This window comes from Bos javanicus, chromosome 18 (genome assembly GCF_032452875.1).
Source record: "Bos javanicus breed banteng chromosome 18, ARS-OSU_banteng_1.0, whole genome shotgun sequence".
Lineage (NCBI taxonomy): Eukaryota > Metazoa > Chordata > Mammalia > Artiodactyla > Bovidae > Bos > Bos javanicus.
Genome location: NC_083885.1, coordinates 57,703,737 through 57,721,223, shown reverse-complemented (window position 1 = coordinate 57,721,223; position 17,487 = coordinate 57,703,737). Strand labels below are relative to the sequence as shown.

General features: G+C 51.6%; 2 protein-coding genes across 5 annotated transcripts; both read left to right on the top strand.

Moving 5' to 3' along the window:
- Positions 1-568: 568 nt before the first annotated feature.
- On the top strand, positions 569-7,199 carry LOC133229697 (sialic acid-binding Ig-like lectin 8). Of its 4 annotated transcripts, none has more exons than XM_061386408.1 (7): positions 569-1,277; positions 1,479-1,757; positions 1,987-2,034; positions 5,291-5,675; positions 5,780-5,873; positions 6,146-6,227; positions 6,538-7,199. In XM_061386408.1, exons 1-7 carry the CDS (start codon positions 842-844, stop codon positions 6,573-6,575), a joined length of 1,362 nt encoding a protein of 453 aa, XP_061242392.1. In that variant the 5' UTR covers positions 569-841; the 3' UTR covers positions 6,576-7,199. The 4 variants fall into 4 exon arrangements, with proteins under 4 accessions (XP_061242392.1, XP_061242391.1, XP_061242393.1 ...); XM_061386407.1 differs by having other exon boundaries at positions 571-1,277; positions 6,543-7,199; XM_061386409.1 differs by having other exon boundaries at positions 579-1,277; positions 5,291-5,548; positions 6,543-7,199.
- Positions 7,200-10,500: 3,301 nt separating this feature from the next.
- On the top strand, positions 10,501-13,952 carry LOC133229456 (sialic acid-binding Ig-like lectin 14). Its single transcript, XM_061385825.1, has 6 exons — positions 10,501-10,534; positions 11,172-11,450; positions 11,635-11,682; positions 12,977-13,234; positions 13,600-13,735; positions 13,910-13,952. The coding sequence occupies exons 1-6, from the start codon at positions 10,501-10,503 to the stop codon at positions 13,950-13,952; spliced, it is 798 nt and encodes a 265-aa protein (XP_061241809.1).
- The last annotated feature ends 3,535 nt before the right edge of the window (positions 13,953-17,487 follow it).

Genomic DNA, 17,487 nt, shown 5'->3' with positions numbered 1-17,487 from the left:
TTGTCGTTGGTTCGTTTGTTTTGTTTTAGCCGTGCTGTGCAGCTTGCAGGGATCTTAGTTTCCCAACCAGGGATTGAACCCTAGTCCTGGGCAGTGATAGTCCTAACCACTGGACCACCAAGGAATTCCCTGGGTGAGTTTTTGATGCCAAAGGCATTAAGAAGGAGCACTTCATAAAGAGCAAAGGTTTAATTCACTCTTCCCTTCAAATATAAAATTCTAAACATGTATGCATCTACAAATGGAGCCTCAAAATCCATAAAACAAATATTCACCGAATTACAATTCCTCTTCACAGGGAGCTCCAAATGCTGGGACACTTGCTGGCTCTCCACTGGACGGTGCTTCAAGGGTGTGTGACACTGAGGGAGGGTGCACAGTTGACCTCCTCGCCCCCCACCTCCCATGTTCTTAGGTCCCACCCTGGCTGGACCGATCTTCACAAACACCTACAAGCTGTGACTCAGGGGGTCTGGCCAGAAGGGACTCTGTCTTTTTGCAGAAAATGATCCCCGAGGGGAAGGGCATTGACAGGGAGGCGGGAGGTGGGGCTCTGGCCCAGCACGGGATGTGACTCTGTGCAAGTCTCTCACCTTCCTTGGCCCAGTGTCCCCAGGAGTGGACATGAGGTGGTGGGTGGGTGGTGGATCCCTCAGGGCTCTTCCGCTGCCAGCGTTCTCTGGTGTGAAGTTCCTCCTCCAACAGAGGTTTCTTCTGACCTCACCCTCGTCTTCCTGCTGGTGCCTCCTCTAGATCTCGCAACTTCCACTTCCATTTCCTGCGAAATGAACCTTAAGAAAGAGGCTTGCCCTGAGGGAATCTGCCACCGCCGACTACAGACATGCTGCTACTGCCGCTGCTGGTGGCCCTGCTCTGGCGGAGGGAGGGAGCCGAGGGCCAGATGGGGCCTGGGGAGAATTACAAGCTGCAGGTGCCGGAGCTGGTGACGGTGGAGGAGGGCCTGTGTGTCCACGTGCCCTGCTCCTTCTCCTACCCCTGGGATGTCTGGGCCATCTTTACCTCAACTCTGGGCTACTGGTTTCGGGAAGGGGCTGCAACATCCAAGGATGCTCCTGTGGCCACAAACAACCCAGACAGAGAAGTACAGGAGGAGACCCAGGGACGATTCCATCTCCTCGGGGATACCCGGGCCTACAACTGCTCCTTGGAGATCAGAGACGCCAGGAGGAGGGACAATGGTTCATACTTTTTTCGGATGGAACGAGGAAGTGTGAAAAACAATTATATGTCTAACCAGCTCTCCTTGCATGTGACAGGTAAGGCGGGCTGTGGGGGGAGGTCCAGGAGAGGTCGCAGGGAGGGTTCCAGGGCAGGGCTGGGATGGGAGCCCCTCCTGGGAGGGCGTCTGGGGTAAAGTGGCAGCCCAGGGGGAGAGGCTGGACTGAAGCCTGAGGCTTCTCGGGGGCCACACCCCAAACCCTCCTCCTGATCCCCTGTCTCCCCCCTCCTCTCACCAGCCCTCACCCACACACCTGCCATCCTCATTTCGGGGACCCTGGTGTCCGGCCACCCCGGGAACCTGACCTGCTCTGTGCCCTGGGCCTGTAAGCGGGGCACGCCCCCCATCTTCTCCTGGAAGGGGGCCACCGTCTCTTCCCAGGTTGTCACAACAGCCCTCTCATCGGTGCTCACCCTGACTCCCCGGCCCCAGGACCACGGCACCAAGCTCACCTGTCAGGTGACCTTTCCTGGAGCTGAAGTGACCACAGCGACGGTCGTCCGCCTCAACGTGTCCTGTGAGAGCTGGACCAGGACGCCCGGGTCCCTGATGGGGCCGGAGGGCAGAGGGGAAGGGGGCACCAGGGCCTCAGACACTGGGTTCTGGAATCCAGGCTGGGAGGGGGTCAGGAGGACGCCCGCCCCCACCCCCACCCTTTCCCCGTTTCTGCAGCTCCTGGGGACACTGGGCCCAGATCCACCAAGGCCTCGCCAGTGACGTGGATCCACCATGTCTCTCTGTCCCAGACCCTCCACAGAACTTGACTGTGACTGTCTTCCAAGGAAACAGCACAGGTAGGAAGGAGGTCCCCTCCTGAGCTGTCGGGAGCGAGGCTGCTTCCGGCTCAGGGCTGGGCTGGTCTCTGCTGGTCCCTGACTCACTCTGGACCCACCCCAGTGACCAGAGCCCCCTAGTGGGTGAACCCAGTGGTCCCTGCCCGTCCTCTGCCCCCATGGCCGCTGTGCCCAGCTGTCCCCACCTCCCCTCACTCCCCTGGGACTTGTTCACTTCCTCCTCCGCTCCCCAAGAGCAGGGCGACATCCACAGGGCAGAGCCCACCCCTCAAAGCCGCTCACCACCGACGACCTGACTCCTTCAGCTCTGCTGTTTATTTCCTCCCAATAGTTTTACATTTAAAAACATTTTTTATTTAAATAGTTTTACATTTAACATTTTATTTTTGGCTGCACTGGGTCTTCATTGCTGCACAGGCTTTTCTCTAGTTGTGGCAAGCAGGGGCTACACTCTGCTTTCGCTGTAGGGGTTCTCACTGCGGTGGCTTCTCTTGTTGCAGAGCACGGATTCTAGGTGTGCAGGCTGCAGTAGTTGCGGTGTGTGGGCTCAGTAGTTGTGGCTCCTGGGCTCTAGAGCACAGGCTCAGTAGTTGTAGCACACGGGCTTAGTTGCCCTGTAGCGTGTGGGATCCTCCCAGACCAGGTATCAAACTCATGTTTCCTGCATTGGCAGGTGGATTCTTTACTGCTGGACCACCAGGGGAGTCCTCTCCCAATAGTTTGTAATTTACGTCTATTTTGACAGGTTATGTATTGTTGTTCTGTCACTCAGTCATGTCCAACTCTTTGCAACCCTAAGAACTGCACCACGCCAGGCTTCCCTGTCCTTCACTATTTCCTGGAGTTTTCGCAAACTCATGTCTATTGAGTCAGTGATGCCATCCAACCATCTCATCCTCTGTCGCCCCCTTCTCCTGCTGCCTTCAGTCATTCCCAGGTCTTTTCCATTGACTCGGCTCTTCGCATCAGGTGGCAAAAGTATTGGAGCTTCAGCTTCAGCATCAGTCCTTCCAATGAATACTCAGTGTTGGTTTCCTTTAGGATTGACTGGTTTGATCTCCTTGCAGTCTAAAGGATTCTCAAGAGTCTTCTCCAGCACCACAGTTCGAAAGCATCAATTCTTCAGTGCTCAGCCTTCTTTATGGTCCAACTCTCACATCTGTACATGACTTGTGGAGACACCATAGCTTTGACTATATGGACCTTTGTCAGCAAAGTTATGTCTCTGCTTTTTAATATGCTGTCTAGGCTTGTCATATGTATTTCACAGAATCAAAAATTCAAAATGTTCAGCAGAGTCTGTCTTCAGACACCCAGTCCCCTCGTGGGAAGTTACCTGTGTCCATGAGCTGCTCTGAGCCTTGGTTTGCTTGCCTAAAGCATCTTAGGCATCCTTTGATAGCAGTAGTTCAGACATCCCTATTCTTCTTCAGGACTGTGGAATGCTCCAGTGCATAGATGAATTCTGAGTTCCTGTGCATCTATCAGTGGGAAATTGTGGTGTTCCTTTTATTCTACTAACTGAAACACTGCACGAGTTATCTTGTAACTATTGTAATATTCTTTTATATTCTTTCCATTATGCTTTATCATGGGATATTAAATATAGTGGGCTTCTCTGGTGGCTCAGATGGTAAAGAGTCCACCTGCAATGTGGAAGGCCTGGGTTCGATCCCTGGGTTGGGAAGATGCCCTGGAGGAGGGAATGCCAACCCACTCCAGTATTCTCGCCTAGAGAATCTCCATGGACAGAGGAACCTGGCAGGCTACAGTCCATGGGGTCGCAAAGAGTCCAACATGACTGAGCGACTGAGCATACATACACAGTGATTTTCACAGTGCTTAGACGGACAGGCTACCCACTCCAGTATTCTTGGGCTTCCCTGGTGGCTCAGATGGCAAGGAATCTGCCTGCAATATGGGAGACCTGGGATCAATCCCTGGATTGGGAAGACCCCTGGAGGAGAGTATGGCAACCCACTCCAGTATTCTTGGGCTTCCCTGGTGGCTCAGATGGCAAGGAATCTGCCTACAATATGGGAGACCTGGGATCAATCCCTGGATTGGGAAGACCCCTGGAGGAGAGTATGGCAACCCACTCCAGTATTCTTGCCTGGAGAATCCCATGGAGAGAGGAACCTGGTTGGCTAATCCATAGAGTCACAAAGAGTTGGACACGACTGAAGTGACTTAGCATGTGTGCATACCCGCAGCTACATTTATCAATCACATTTGCTTCTCCCACTTTGAGTTTAAAAAAACAAATGCCACTATTCGTCCTGTGGCCTCATTTCTGAAAGCCCCCCCACACCCACCCCAACCCCTTCCCTCCAGCCTTGCAAGTCTATGTGCTTTTCCCCGATATGCACAGGCCTTGGTCATCTTTGCAAGCTCTGTTCCTCCTTCCCTTAATGCCCTTCCAACCCTTCATCATCATCTTGCCGTCCCTGCTTTCCTTGTTACACTTGACTGCAGATGTTACCTTCTCCAGGACGCCCTCCTGGAGCTGACAGTAGCATTCACATTGCCATACCCAGGGGCTCTTGCCACCCAGAGTCACTGCCACCATAAGTAATAGGTGGTGTTGTGAGCCCCTGTTCCTGGGCCCAAGTTCCTCACCAGACTGTTTCTAAGAGTGAGCCTCCTTGTTTAGTTCCTATCGCTAAGTCATGTCTTAAGTCTTTTGTGACCCCATGGACTTTAAGCCCACCAGGCTCCACTGTCCATGGGATTCTCCAGGAAAGAATACTTGAGTGGGTTGCCATTTCCTCCTCCAGGGGATCTTCCCAACCCAGGGATTGAAACCACATCTCCTGCACTGGCAGGCAGGTTCTTTACCACTGAGCCACCAGGGAAGCCTGAGCCTACTTGGAGACAGCTTGTTAAATCAGTAAATTGGTGTCAAGTGAAACCATGAATAAGGGATAAGAGTTTTCAGAGTCAATGTGGGTTCTAAATGAAGGGCATGTGGAATTAACGGCAGGGCTGACAGCACTTAGAGGTGTCCTGTGTAGGCCAAGAGCCTCCCTGTTTGCTTCGTGGGGACTGGATCCACCAGGCAGAGCCCATCAGCGCCGACTGAGCACACAGCGGTGCTGAGGGACCACGCTCACTCTGTCTCTCTGGATCCCTCTCACAGAGTCTGTGATTCTCCCAGTCACTGTCTGTGGGCTGCTCCCTCTCAGCCGGCTTCCAAGTATATCTTCCTCTTCCTCCCAGTCTCTGGGTCTCTGACTCTCGGTCTCCTTTTCTCTAGCATCCAAAGCCCAGGAGAACGGATCCTCTCTTTCAGTCTCGGAGGGCCAGTCCCTGCGCCTGGTCTGCGTCGTTGACAGCAACCCCCCCGCCAGGATCAGCTGGGCCCGGGGGAGCCTGACCCTCAGCGCCTCGCAGCCCAGCCACCCAGAGATGCTGGAGCTGCCGCGGGTGCTCACAGGAGACGAAGGGGAGTTCACCTGCCGAGCTCAGCACGCCCTCGGCTCCCAGCACGTCTCCCTGAGGCTCTCGCTGCAGAGTGGGTGTCCGGGGGCTGCCCGCGGAGGCCCACCCCCGCCCACAGGCAAACGAGTGCCCCCGACGACAACTGCTGGGAGGGCAGGTGGCGGGGTGGGGGGATGCGGGCACGTGGGGTCCTCCATCCGGTGAGTGAGGGGAGCCTGGAAGGCCAGGGACCGCAGTCCACCTGGGAGCGGGAGGACAAGGCTGAGGACCAGCGGGTGACGGGGCTTCGTCCACTCTCCCGCAGGGCGGTCAGAGCGCCCGGCAGAGGCGGTCCTGGTAGCCATCTGGGAAGCGGCTGTCAAGACCCTGCTCCTCCTCCTCTGTCTCCTGGGCCTCCTGTGAGTACTGCCCCGGGAGAGGAGGCTGAGGGGAGGGCAGGAGGCTGAGGGGAAGGAGGGTGGGCAGGGGCACCTGGGGATTCCGCTTGGGGACCGGCTTCACACCCCCGCCCCCCCAGCCCACTGTCAGGGATAGAGGTCCCTGCTGTGGGGCCAACCGCCCTGTCCCACCCCTTCTGTCCCTGAACCACGGCTGGGGGGCGGGGGGTGAGTCCGCATCCCGGTTGAATCCCAATCGGAAAAGACTGCCAAGAGCCTGGTCTGTCCTGCAGAGTGAGGTGCTGCACAAGGACTTCAGCCAGGCCAGCAGGGGGCGTGTCAGGGGCAAAGGAAACCCCCCCTTTAACCCCTCAGGTGAGTGATGGGGCATCTCACCACCAACATCCCAGTGCACACCTCCGCTGGGATGGCTCCTGGGATTGCTACATTCGGGGCGGCCAAAACTCAGCTGCCATTTTCCTTCTCAAACCCGTTGCTCTACTGGGTTTCTTGTCCCGTCGATGACAGCCCCCATCTGAAGGCCAGAAGGGGATGGGGCGCAAGGTGGGTGAGGGGTGAGAGGGCAAGGCGGGCCAGGGTGTTAGGCGAAATTGCCCGCCTTTAATCCCCGCCCCCTTCTATGGATCCAGCAAATTACTAAAGGCTCCCCGACTTTCCCCCTAAGCACAGCTCATCTTGAAGCCCATCTCCTCCCGGTCCTGACCCTGGTCCTTCCAGCAGCCTCATCTCTTCCCTGAGTCGCTGAACCCATGCATCTCCTGCTTCCTCTCGCTGGGAAGCACGGCCCTCGGGTCAGAGGACTCACCAGAGACGGTTCCGTCCACTGCCCGCACAGTCGGAGCAGCTCTGTTTCCTCCCCACGCAGGGGATGGAGCGGCCCACACCGAAGGCTGGATTCTAAGTCCTGGCGGGCTCTGCCCTGCTGACTCTCCACCCAGAGTTTCTGTCTGGGATGATGAAAGCATTCTGGAAATGGACAGTGGTGATGGTTTCACTAACAAGGTGATGTACTTAACTGCCACTCAGGCGTAACACATGGTTATTTAGTTGCTGAGTCATGTCCATTTTCTTCAATGCCATGGATTGTAGCCCGCCAGGCTCCTCAGCCCATGGGTTTTCCCCAGGCAAGAATGCTGCAGTGGGTTGCCATGTCCTTCTCCAGGGGATCGTCCCCACCCAGAAACTGAACCTGAGTTTCCTGCTTGGCAGGCAGATTCTTTACCATTGAGCTACCTGGGAAGCCCTGAAGTGTACTGTATACAATGTTAAAAATGATTTTTATTTTATGAGTATTTTACTGAAATAAAGCAAAAGGAATGAGGAACACTTCCGTCTTCATGGTGTTGTCATTATGTGGACAAGAAGTTTTTAAAATATATTATGAATAAAATTAGAGCGCATCAGCTAATCACACATGTTTGGAGGAAAATCACACAAGGAAAGGTGCAGGATCTGAATGGCTATTTAGCTCAGAATTAGCCAGAGAGGATCCAGGGCAGCAAAAAAGAGAAGTGACAAGACTGCTGGGTACTCCAGGCAGAAGGTGATGCTGCGATGGACCAAGGAGGCCGTGTAGACAGGGAGGGTATATTTGGATCTGTTGTGAAAGTCAAGCTAATTTCTTTTTTATTTTACCATGCTTATTTATTTATTTGCCCAGCCAGATCTTAGTTGCAGCGTGTGGGATCTTCAGTGACAGCATGTGACTCTTAGTTACAGCCTGTGGGATCTAGTTCCCTGACTGGGGTATTGAACCAGGCCTCCTGCCTAGGGAGCAGGGAGTCTTAGCCACTGGACCACCAGGGAAGTACCTGAAATTTTTTAGTGGAGGTAAATATTTTAGTGGTGGTAAGTGAGGGAAAAAGAGGAGTGAAGATGATGTTGAAATGTTTCTCCTGAACAACTGGGCAGGTGGAATTGTGTTATGTGGAGGGATTCAGGGGCTTCCCTGGTAGCTCAGTTGGTAAAAAAATCCACCTGCAATGCAGAAGACCCTGGCTCGATTCCTGGGTCGGGAAGATCCGCTGGAGAAGGGATAGGCTACCCATTCCAGTATTCTTGGACTTCCTTTGTGGCTCAGCTGGTAAAGAATCTGCCTGCAATGCGGGAGACCTGGGTTCGATCCCTGGGTTGGGAAGATCCCCTGGAGAAGGGGAAGGCTACCCACTCCAGTATTCTGGCCTGGAGAATTCCATGGACTGTATAAGACTTCAGAGAGTAGGGATTCGAAATGCAATGTTTTTTTTCTGAGAAGCCCCTTGATATGCACCTGTGATGCCAGGGAGTGAGCTGGACAGGAATGTCTGGAGATCAGGAGAGGGCTCCAAGACAGAGACCTTCAAATGTATAGTTAAGATAAGATGATCACAGATGAGATAAAAGGAAAAGGGGGTGTGGGTTGGTGGAATGATAAGGGAACAGTACTCCTCAAAAATTAAAAATGGAATGAACATCTGATTCATTAATTTTACTTCTGATATCCATCAAAGAGAACTGGGATCAGGGGCTCTCAGAGACATTTGCACATAGGTCTCAGAGATACTGGCATGTTCACAATAGCCAAGTGATGTAAGTGACCCAAGTGCCCATCAACAGTTGAACAGACAGACAAAATCATGGAATGTTACTCAGCCTGAAAAGCGAAGGAATTTCTGATACATGCTAGCACACGGATGAACTAAGGAAATTATGTAAGTTGGATAACCATATATGATTCCGCTTACACGAGGTACCTGATGTAGTCAAATTCCTAGAGATAGAAAATAAAACTGTGGTCGCCAGGAGATGTGAGGAAAAAGGAATCTGGATTTGGTATTTAGAGTTTCGACGTTTTCATCTTCAAAACAGTTATCTTTCTTTATCACTGGATTAAAAAATAAAACCATCAGTTCAATTCAATTGCTAAGTCATTTGAGCTCTTTGCAATCCCATGGACTGCAGCACACCAGGCTTCCCTGTCCATCATCAAGTCCCGGAGCTTGCTCAGACTCATGTCCATTGAGTCGGTGATGCCATCCAACCACCTCATCCTCTGTTGTCCCCTTCTCCTCCTGCCCTCAATTTTTCCCAGCATCAGGATCTCTTCCTGTGAGTCAGTTCTTTGCATCAGGTGGCCAAAGTATTGTAGCTTCAGCTTCAGCATCAGTCCTTCCAATGAATATTCAGGACTGATTTCCTTTACGATTGACTGGATTGATCTCTTTGAAGTACAAGGGACTCTCTACACCTCAACACGTTTTCTCTAACACCACAGTTCAAAAGCATGAATTCTTTGGTGCTCAGATTTCTTTATGGTCCAACTCTCACATCCATACATGACTACTGGAAAAACCATAGCTTTGACTAGATGGACCTTTGTCAGCAAAGTAATGTCTCTGCTATTTAATATGCTGTCTAGGTTGGCCATAGCTTTTCTTCCAAGGGTCAAGTGTCTTTTAATTTCATGGCTGCAGTCACCATCTGAATTAATTTTGGAGCCCAAGAAAACAAAGTCTCTCACTGTTCCCATTGTTTCCCCATCTATTTGCTGAGAAGTGATGGGACCAGATGCCATGATCTCAGTTTTTTGAATGTTGAGTTTTAAGTCAGCTTTTTCACTCTCCTCTTTCACTTTCATCAACAATCTCTTTAGTTCCTCTTCGATTTCTGCCATAAAGGTAGTGTCATCTGCATATTTGAGGTTATTGATATTTTTCCCAGCAATCTTGATTCCAGCTCCATGCTTCATCCAGCCTGGCATTTCGTTTGAATGATGTACTCTGCATAGAAGGTAAATAAGCAGGGTGACAATATACAGCCTTGATGTACTCCTTTCCCAATTCGGAACCAGTCCCTTTTTCCATTTCAGGTCCTAACTGTTGCTTGTTGACCTACATACAGATTTCTCAGAAGGCAGGTACTCATTAAAATAAAAAAAAAAACTTCCCAAAATGCTGCTGGGACACACAGCAATATCACCTGTGACACGTCTCAGAGCAGTGCTGTGTGTCGGGGGAGAAAGTGAGGGCCCCGGGTAGGGGGCATCTCTCCAGCCGGGACCAGGTGAGTCGTATCCCTTCTGGTCTCCAGGTCACCACCCAGAGACGCTCACTGCTGGGGGGATGCGTGAATGGGTGGCTGGCTGCTGCCTTCACTCCACCCAGGAGCCCCTTCTTGTCTTCTGCTCCAGACACTCCCACAGACTGTAAAGAGCCCTGCATCTCACAGGAATGACCACCCAAGGGTCTCCGTGAGGCTGTGACTCTCCAGGTCAAGAGTGGAGTTGAGCAGTGCCCTGGTGTAGACAGCAGAGCTCGGATGGAAGAACCTTAGGAGGCCGCCTGAGTCCCAGCCCTCCGTGCCCTCACAGGTCCGAGCTCTGGTGCTGGAGGGACGAGCCCCAGATGGGGGTCAGGACATGGGGCCCCTGCTTGTCTGCTCCTCTCTGGGCAGGTCTCCGGGGTCTCTGGGACCAGGGATGTCCTGTCTGCTGTGTGTGGAGGGGGAGGAGCTCCGGCTCTGAAGTTCCTCTTCTGTGAACAGTTTCTTGCTCCTCCCCAGCTTCCCACGGGTCTCCCCGCAGCCCTACCTCCCTCTCCCTTCCCTTCTCTTTTCACACAAGGACGCCCAGACACCCTCTGGCTCAGACATGCAGCCACTGCTGCTGCCGCTGCTGTGGGCGGGTGAGTGGACGGCGGGGCAGGGGTCGCGGGGCGGGGGCTCGGCTGATCCTCAATTCCCCGCAGGGTCCCTGGCTTATAATTCGAGATACTGGCTGGACGTGCAGCCGTCCGGGTCGGTGCAGGAGGGCTTGTGTATCCGCGTGCCCTGCTCCATCTACTATCCCAGGGAAGACTGGAAAGACTCCGACGCAGCTCATGGCTACTGGTTCCTAGAAGGGGTGGATACCGATGGAGATCCTCGGTGGTGGCCACAAACAACCCAGCGCATGCAGTGCTCAGCGAGACCCAGGGCCGATTCCTCCTCCTTGGAGACCCCCGGACCAAAGACTGCTCCCTGGACATCAGAGAGGCCCAGAGGAGGGACACAGGAGTATACTTCTTTAGGTTGGAGAGAGGGCCTACTGTGAAATATAATTATAAATGGCATCTGCTCTCGGTCCATGTGACGGGTAAGGATGGGGCCAAGTGGAGGGCATACATACAGGGGTCCTGAGGGTCCCCAGGGCAGGGTGGGAGGGGAACCCTGTCTTCTCATCCTGGGAGGGACCCAGAGGTACAGGATGCTGGGGAACAACTGCTCTGAGGGGCACACAGGGGTCCCCCCTCCGGTCCTGGGTCTGCGTCTCCGCCTCTCCAGCTCTGACAGACACACCTGACATCCACGTCCAGGGGACCCTAGCATCCGGCCGCCCCACCAACCTCACCTGTGCGGTGCCATGGGCCTGTGAGAGGGGGACGCCCCCCACCTTCTCCTGGACCGGGGTCGCCCTCACCTCCCTGCACCCCGAGAGTCCCCACTCCTCAGTGCTCACCCTCACCCTGCAGCCCCAGGACCACGGCACCAACCTCACGTGTCGTGTGTCCTTCCCTGGAGCTGGTGTGAGCACATACGTGACCATCAGGCTCAATGTGTCCTGTGAGTGGGGAGCCAAGAGCCTGGGTCCTGGAGGATGCGGGGGAAGGAGATGAAGGGTACTGGGTGGGATACTCAGGGACTCTTCTTGGAGACAAGCTGGGGTGAAGATGGAGACTTCTGCCTCACCCCTTACTCCTGACCCCCCATCACAATGCAGCAGGAGTTTTATTCCTTTCTCTTCCAGACGCCCTGCAGAACCTGGATATTCGGGTCTTCTGGGAAAACAGCACAGGTGTGAGATCCCTGGGCAGCATGGAGGTCAGATGGGGGGATGCTGTGAAGACTGAACAGAATCAGGCCCCTCACCACTCATCCCCTCTCGGCTCCTGCGTCTCCCCTCCCCTGTCCCCCACTCTGTCCCCTGGCAGGACTCTCTCTAGGCCACTGTGGACTCCTAGGTGACTATTTGCTGTCATTTCCCCTTGTTCCCTCTCTTCCCACCTCTCCTCACCCCTCACTTTCCCATGCCATCCTTTCCCTGATTCTCTGTCAGTTTCCTGACTGTGCCATCTCCACCTGCCAGGAGTCTGAATTCCCAAGCTGGGTACCAGGCTCCTGGTCTTCCCTCGTGGCTCAGATGGTAAAGAATCCACCTGCAATGCAGGAGACCCAGGTTCGATCCCTGGGTCAGGAAGATCCTCTGGAGAAGGGAATGGCTACCCACTCCAGTATTCTCACCTTGAGACTTCCACGGACAGAGGAGCCTGGCAGGCTACCGTCCATGGAGTTTCAAAGAGTCAGACATGACTGGGTGACTAACACTAACTAACAGCAGGTTCCTGCCCATTTCTGCAGGAGGGCAAGGTCAAGTTCATTCACCCTGGAGTTTTCTAGCCTCCACACTGAAGCCCCTCACAAAGCTCTGTCCTGAGTGTCCTCCACTTCCCCTTGGTTGGGAGCCTCTGATCTGAGTAATCAGAGTCTACATCTCAGAAATTCCTTTAGACTGTGTCTCACCCAACCCTCCCCAAGACTTAGTTTGCAAGCTTGTCTTCCTGAAAATGCCTCACGTCTTCCTCTTCTCCACCTCCATGACCACAGCCTCAGCTCAGGCCCTCATTCTCTCTCTCACCTGGACTTGGAGCAGCCTCCCCTCTGGCCTGTCAGCCTCTAGTCGTGCCTTGTCCAGCCTGCCATAACTGGGGCCACGAAGGGGTGTCTGCAGGCCCAGAGCTGACCCTCCTCCTTCCCTCCATCTCCCTTCTCCTTCATCACCTGTGTCAGGCCTGCATGTGGCCAGACCCACATGTGTCCATGCCTGGCACGTGGTCACACATCAGAGGCCACCTCCTTGGATATTATCTCCCAGGTTGAGATAACATCTTCTTCTAACATCCATCCCCCTGTCCTGGGTTCACTGAGTTGCCTCTCCTGCCCCCGCCCCTGACCTCCAGGGTGGGGGGGCCTTCACCCCTACTTGCCCTTGCCTGTGATGAAATCTCAGGGCCACTGTCCTATATCTGGGAGGACAGAGAGGGGAGAAGGGCCTCTCAGCCCTGCACTTCCTGCTCTCTCTGTCTTCCCAGTCCCCAAGATCCTGGGCAATGCCACCTCCCTGAGAGTCTGGGACGGCCAGTCCCTGCGCCTGGTCTGTGTCATCGACAGCAACCCCCCCGCCAATGTAAGCTGGTCCCGGGGAAGCCTGACCCTGAGCCCCTCCCAGCCTTTGGATCCTGGGGTCCTAGAGCTGCCCTGGGTGGTCTTAGGGGATGGAGGAGAAGTCACCCGCAGAGCTCAGCACCCGAACGGCTCCAGCCTCGTGTCCTTAAACCTAGTTGTACTGGGTGAGTAGAAGCAATGATGCCCCTGTTCTCTATTTTTTGGCTGTGCTGGGTTTTCACTGCTGTGTAAGATCTTTCTCTGGTTGCTTTGCTTGGGCTTCTTATTGTGGTGGGTTCTCTAGTTGTGGAGCACAGGTTCTATGCGCGTGGGCTCAGTAGTTGTGGCACACGGGCTTAGTTGCTTTGCAGCAAGTGAGATCCTCCCGGACCAGGGATGGAATGGGTGTCCCCTGCATTGGCAGGTGGAGTCTTAACCACTGAACCACCAGGGACATCCAGATGCTTCTCTTTCAGAGCTGGGGCCGTAAGCGGGGCTAAGGTGTGAACTCACACCTCACCTCTACCTTCTTCCTCTCTTCCTCCTGTAGGTGTCTCCTCTTTCTGCCCCCAAGACTTTGGGGAGAATCAGGGCTCCTGGCCCCTGGTCCTCACCCTGCTTAGGGGCGCCCTGATGGGAGCTGGTTTCCTTCTTACCTGTGGCCTCAGCTGGATCTACTACAGCAGGTGAGAAGCACTTTCAAGGTGTCCCTGGATTTGAGGGAGGGGGAGAAGGGACACCTCCTGTGGCCTTCTGTCTTGTCCTTTCCAGAGCAAACCCTCCATGAAACTGACTCCAACACATCCGGTGAAGAAACCAACAAACCGACCTCTTATTTCTGATCTGTGTTTCGCTTACAGGTTCAGAAGGTCACGGGGGAGTAGGGCTAGGAGGTGTGAGTAAGCCTGGTCCTTCCTGGGGGTGCTCAGAGGTCTGTGGACAAGGAGGTGCTAAAGGACCTGGCCCCAAGCCTTACCCAGGAATAACACCTCATCACATCTGGTCTCCAGGTGTCTTGCTGATAGTTCTACAGGAATGGTTGGGAGGGCAAGGAGGAAATAGATGTTCTTATTACAAAATTGGACTATGCCACACGTAATAGTTTTTCTTCTTGTGCTTACAAGTGCTTACTTCCAATAGTGCTTACCTTGGAGTGGTTTGATATGCCCATAATGCGACCCGTAAAAACATGATGTGTGAAAGTGTTAGTTGCTCAGTCATGTCCAATTCTTTGCAATCATATGGGCTGTAGCCCGCCAGGCTCCTCTGTCCATGGGATTTCCCAGGCAAGAATACTGGAGCGGGTAGCCATTCCCTCTTCCAGGGGATCTTCCCAATCCAAGGATCGAACCTGGGTCTCCTGCATTTGCAGGCGGGTTCTATACCAACTGAGCCACCAGTGAAGCCCCCTTGTTCCTGTTTTCTAATTTTTGGCCATGAGGCAAGTGAGATCTCAGCTTACTGACCAGGGATCCAACCCACACCCTCTGCATTGGAAGGTGAACTCTTAACCACTAGCCCATGAAGGAAGTCCCAAAGGAGATTTTTTTTTAATTAGAAAATTTAACTATTATATGTTTAGGCATATATGAATAATTTCAGTTGCTCTTCATTATTTTATTGTAAAAACAACATGCCCTAAGGGGGCTTCCCAGGTGGCTCAGTGGTAAAGAATCCACCTACCAATGCAGGAGACACAAGAGGTGCAGATTTGACCTCTGGGTCAGGCAGGTCCCCTGGAGAAGGGAATAGCAACCCACTGCAGTATTTTTGCCTGGAGAATCCAGTGGACAGAGGAGCCTGGCAGGCTACAGTCCATGGGGTCGCAAAGAGTTGGACACGATCGAGCCACTAACACTTTCACACAAGGAAAAACATAAGAGGCTTTTCCTGTGGAGAGAACATGGAAAATGGACCCACTGTGGCTAACAGGGACCCCAAATAAACTGGAGCCAGGCAGTCATGACAGACATAGGGTTCAATCACGTACACTGTGTTCTTAGAAAAACCACAAACAAAAACTGTAAGAATTTCTGATTGTGCTAAGATTTTTACTAGAAAAACCGCTCAGGACATGCTCTGATGACAGCCATCATCGGAAACTACAGGTCAGCCAGCAAGGACTTGTGGTCCGTCTGCCGGGGCCATCCGGTCTCTTTTTGCAAGTCCTATTGCTTCCATGGTTTGTGGTTTTCGGAGTCCCTCACCTCTTCACCTCCAAGGAACATACTTTTGGTAACAGCCAAAGGCTTCTTATCCCTGGTTTGCAAACCTTGTGAACAATAAAGCTGCCCTTTCGCTTTAAGGTAACCCTGCCTCGTTTCTCAGATTTATTTGTAATTTAAGACGAGAGTATAGTTTCTCTGGGCTTCCCAGGTGGCTCAGTGGTAAAGAATCCTCCTGCCTGACACAGGAGATGCGGGTTTGATTCCTGGGTCAGGAAGAGGCTCTGGAGAAGGCAATGGCACCCCACTCCAGTACTGTTGCCCGGAAAATCCCATGGATGGAGGAGCCTGGTAGGCTGCAGTCCATGGGGTCGCTAAGAGTCAGACACGACTGAGCGACTTCACTTTCACTTTCCACTTTCATGCATTGGAGAAGGAAATGGCAACCCGCTCCAGTGTTCTTGCCTGGAGAATCCCATGGACGGAGAAGCCTGGTAGGCTGCAGTCCATGGGGTCGCACAGAGTTGGACACGACTGAAGCGACTTAGCAGCAGCAGCAGCAGCCTCATTTCTCAGATTTATTTGTAATTTAAGACAAGAGTATAGTTTCTCTGGGCTTCCCAGGTGGTTCAGTGATAAAGAGTCCTCCTGCCCGACACAGGAGATGTGGGTTTGATTCCTGGGTCAGGAAGAGGCTCTGGAGAAGGAAATGGCAACCCACTCCAGTATTCTTGCCTGAAGAATCCCCATGGACAGAGGAGCCTGACGGGCTACAGTTCATGGGGTCACAAAAGAGTCAAACACGACTTAGCAACTAAACAAAAACCAAATATTTTCTCTATAGTATCATTTTCCTTTTACCTGAAGGTCTTTTCCTATATTTTTGTAGTGTAGGTATGTTGGTAATGAATTCTCTCAGCCATTGTTTGCCTATCAGTTTTTGCCTAAGACACTTTTATTGGATTAGGAAATCTAGGTTAAATTTTCCTCCTTTCTGTTGTTCAAATTATTTTGGCTTGCTTAGTTTCTTATGAGAATTCTGCTGTTACTTTCATCTTTCTTTGTAGTTTATATCTTTCTCTGGCTGGTTTTAACATTTTCTCTTTTTCATTGGGTTTAAAAAATTTGATTAAGGGAGTTCTCTGGCCATCCAGGGGTTAGGACTCTCCACTTCCATTGCCAAGGGCATGAGTTCAATCCCTAGTTAGGGAACTAAGATCCCACAAGCCATGAGGCATGGTTTAAAAATAAATTAAATAATTTAATTAATATGTGCCTTGGTGTGTAAATGTGTATGTATCTGTGTGTGAGTGAGAGGGAGACAGACAGAGATTATCCTATTTGGAGTGTGTTAAGTATCTTGAATATGAAATTTTATACTTGTGATCAAATTTGTGAAATTGAAGTCAATGTTTATATATATTTTATTATACATATATTTCTATTATTATATATATATATGTATATATATGTATTTCTAGTCTTCCTGTCTCTATTCTCCTATTCTCCTCTGCATCTCCAATTTTACATATGTGGTATTGCCCAATATGATCTCATTATTGGCCCTGAGCATCTGTTCACCATTTCCAGTCTTTTTTCTCTATACTCTTCAGTTTGAATAGGATCTGTTCTATATCTTCAAGTTTACTGCTTATTCTTCCACAATGTTGAATCAGCTCTTAGTCTCATTCAGTGAAACTCTCATCTCAGATCATTTATTTTCATCTCCAGAAGTTCCTTAGTTTTTAATCTCATATTTCTTCTTTTACTGTGTTAATGTTTTCCTTTATGTCCTTGAGTATGTGGATCATATTTGTAATAAATGCTTTAATGTATCTGTCTGCTACGTCTGTTTGCTCTGTCATGTCTCACTGAGTCATTTTTCTTTCATTAAGTGTCATATGCTCCTACTTCTTTATGTCTAGTAATTTTTCACTGATTGCTGGACATTGTCAATTTTATGTGGTTGATGACGTGGTCTTGTATTTCTTTAAATAATACTAGTCTTTTTCTTGATGGCAGTTAAGTTATTTGCATGTTGGGTCAATATTTTAAGGGCTCTTTAATTTTTATTGAAATAGCATTGATGTACAATATTGTGTTAGTTTCAGGTGTACTACATAGTGATTTGACATTTGCATACATTATGAACTGATCACCATGGCGAGTCTAGTAACCACTTGTCCCAACACAAAGTTAGGACAGTATCATTGACCATATTCCTTATGTTGTTTATTGCATCCTTATGGCTTATTGTTTTTATAAGTGGTGGT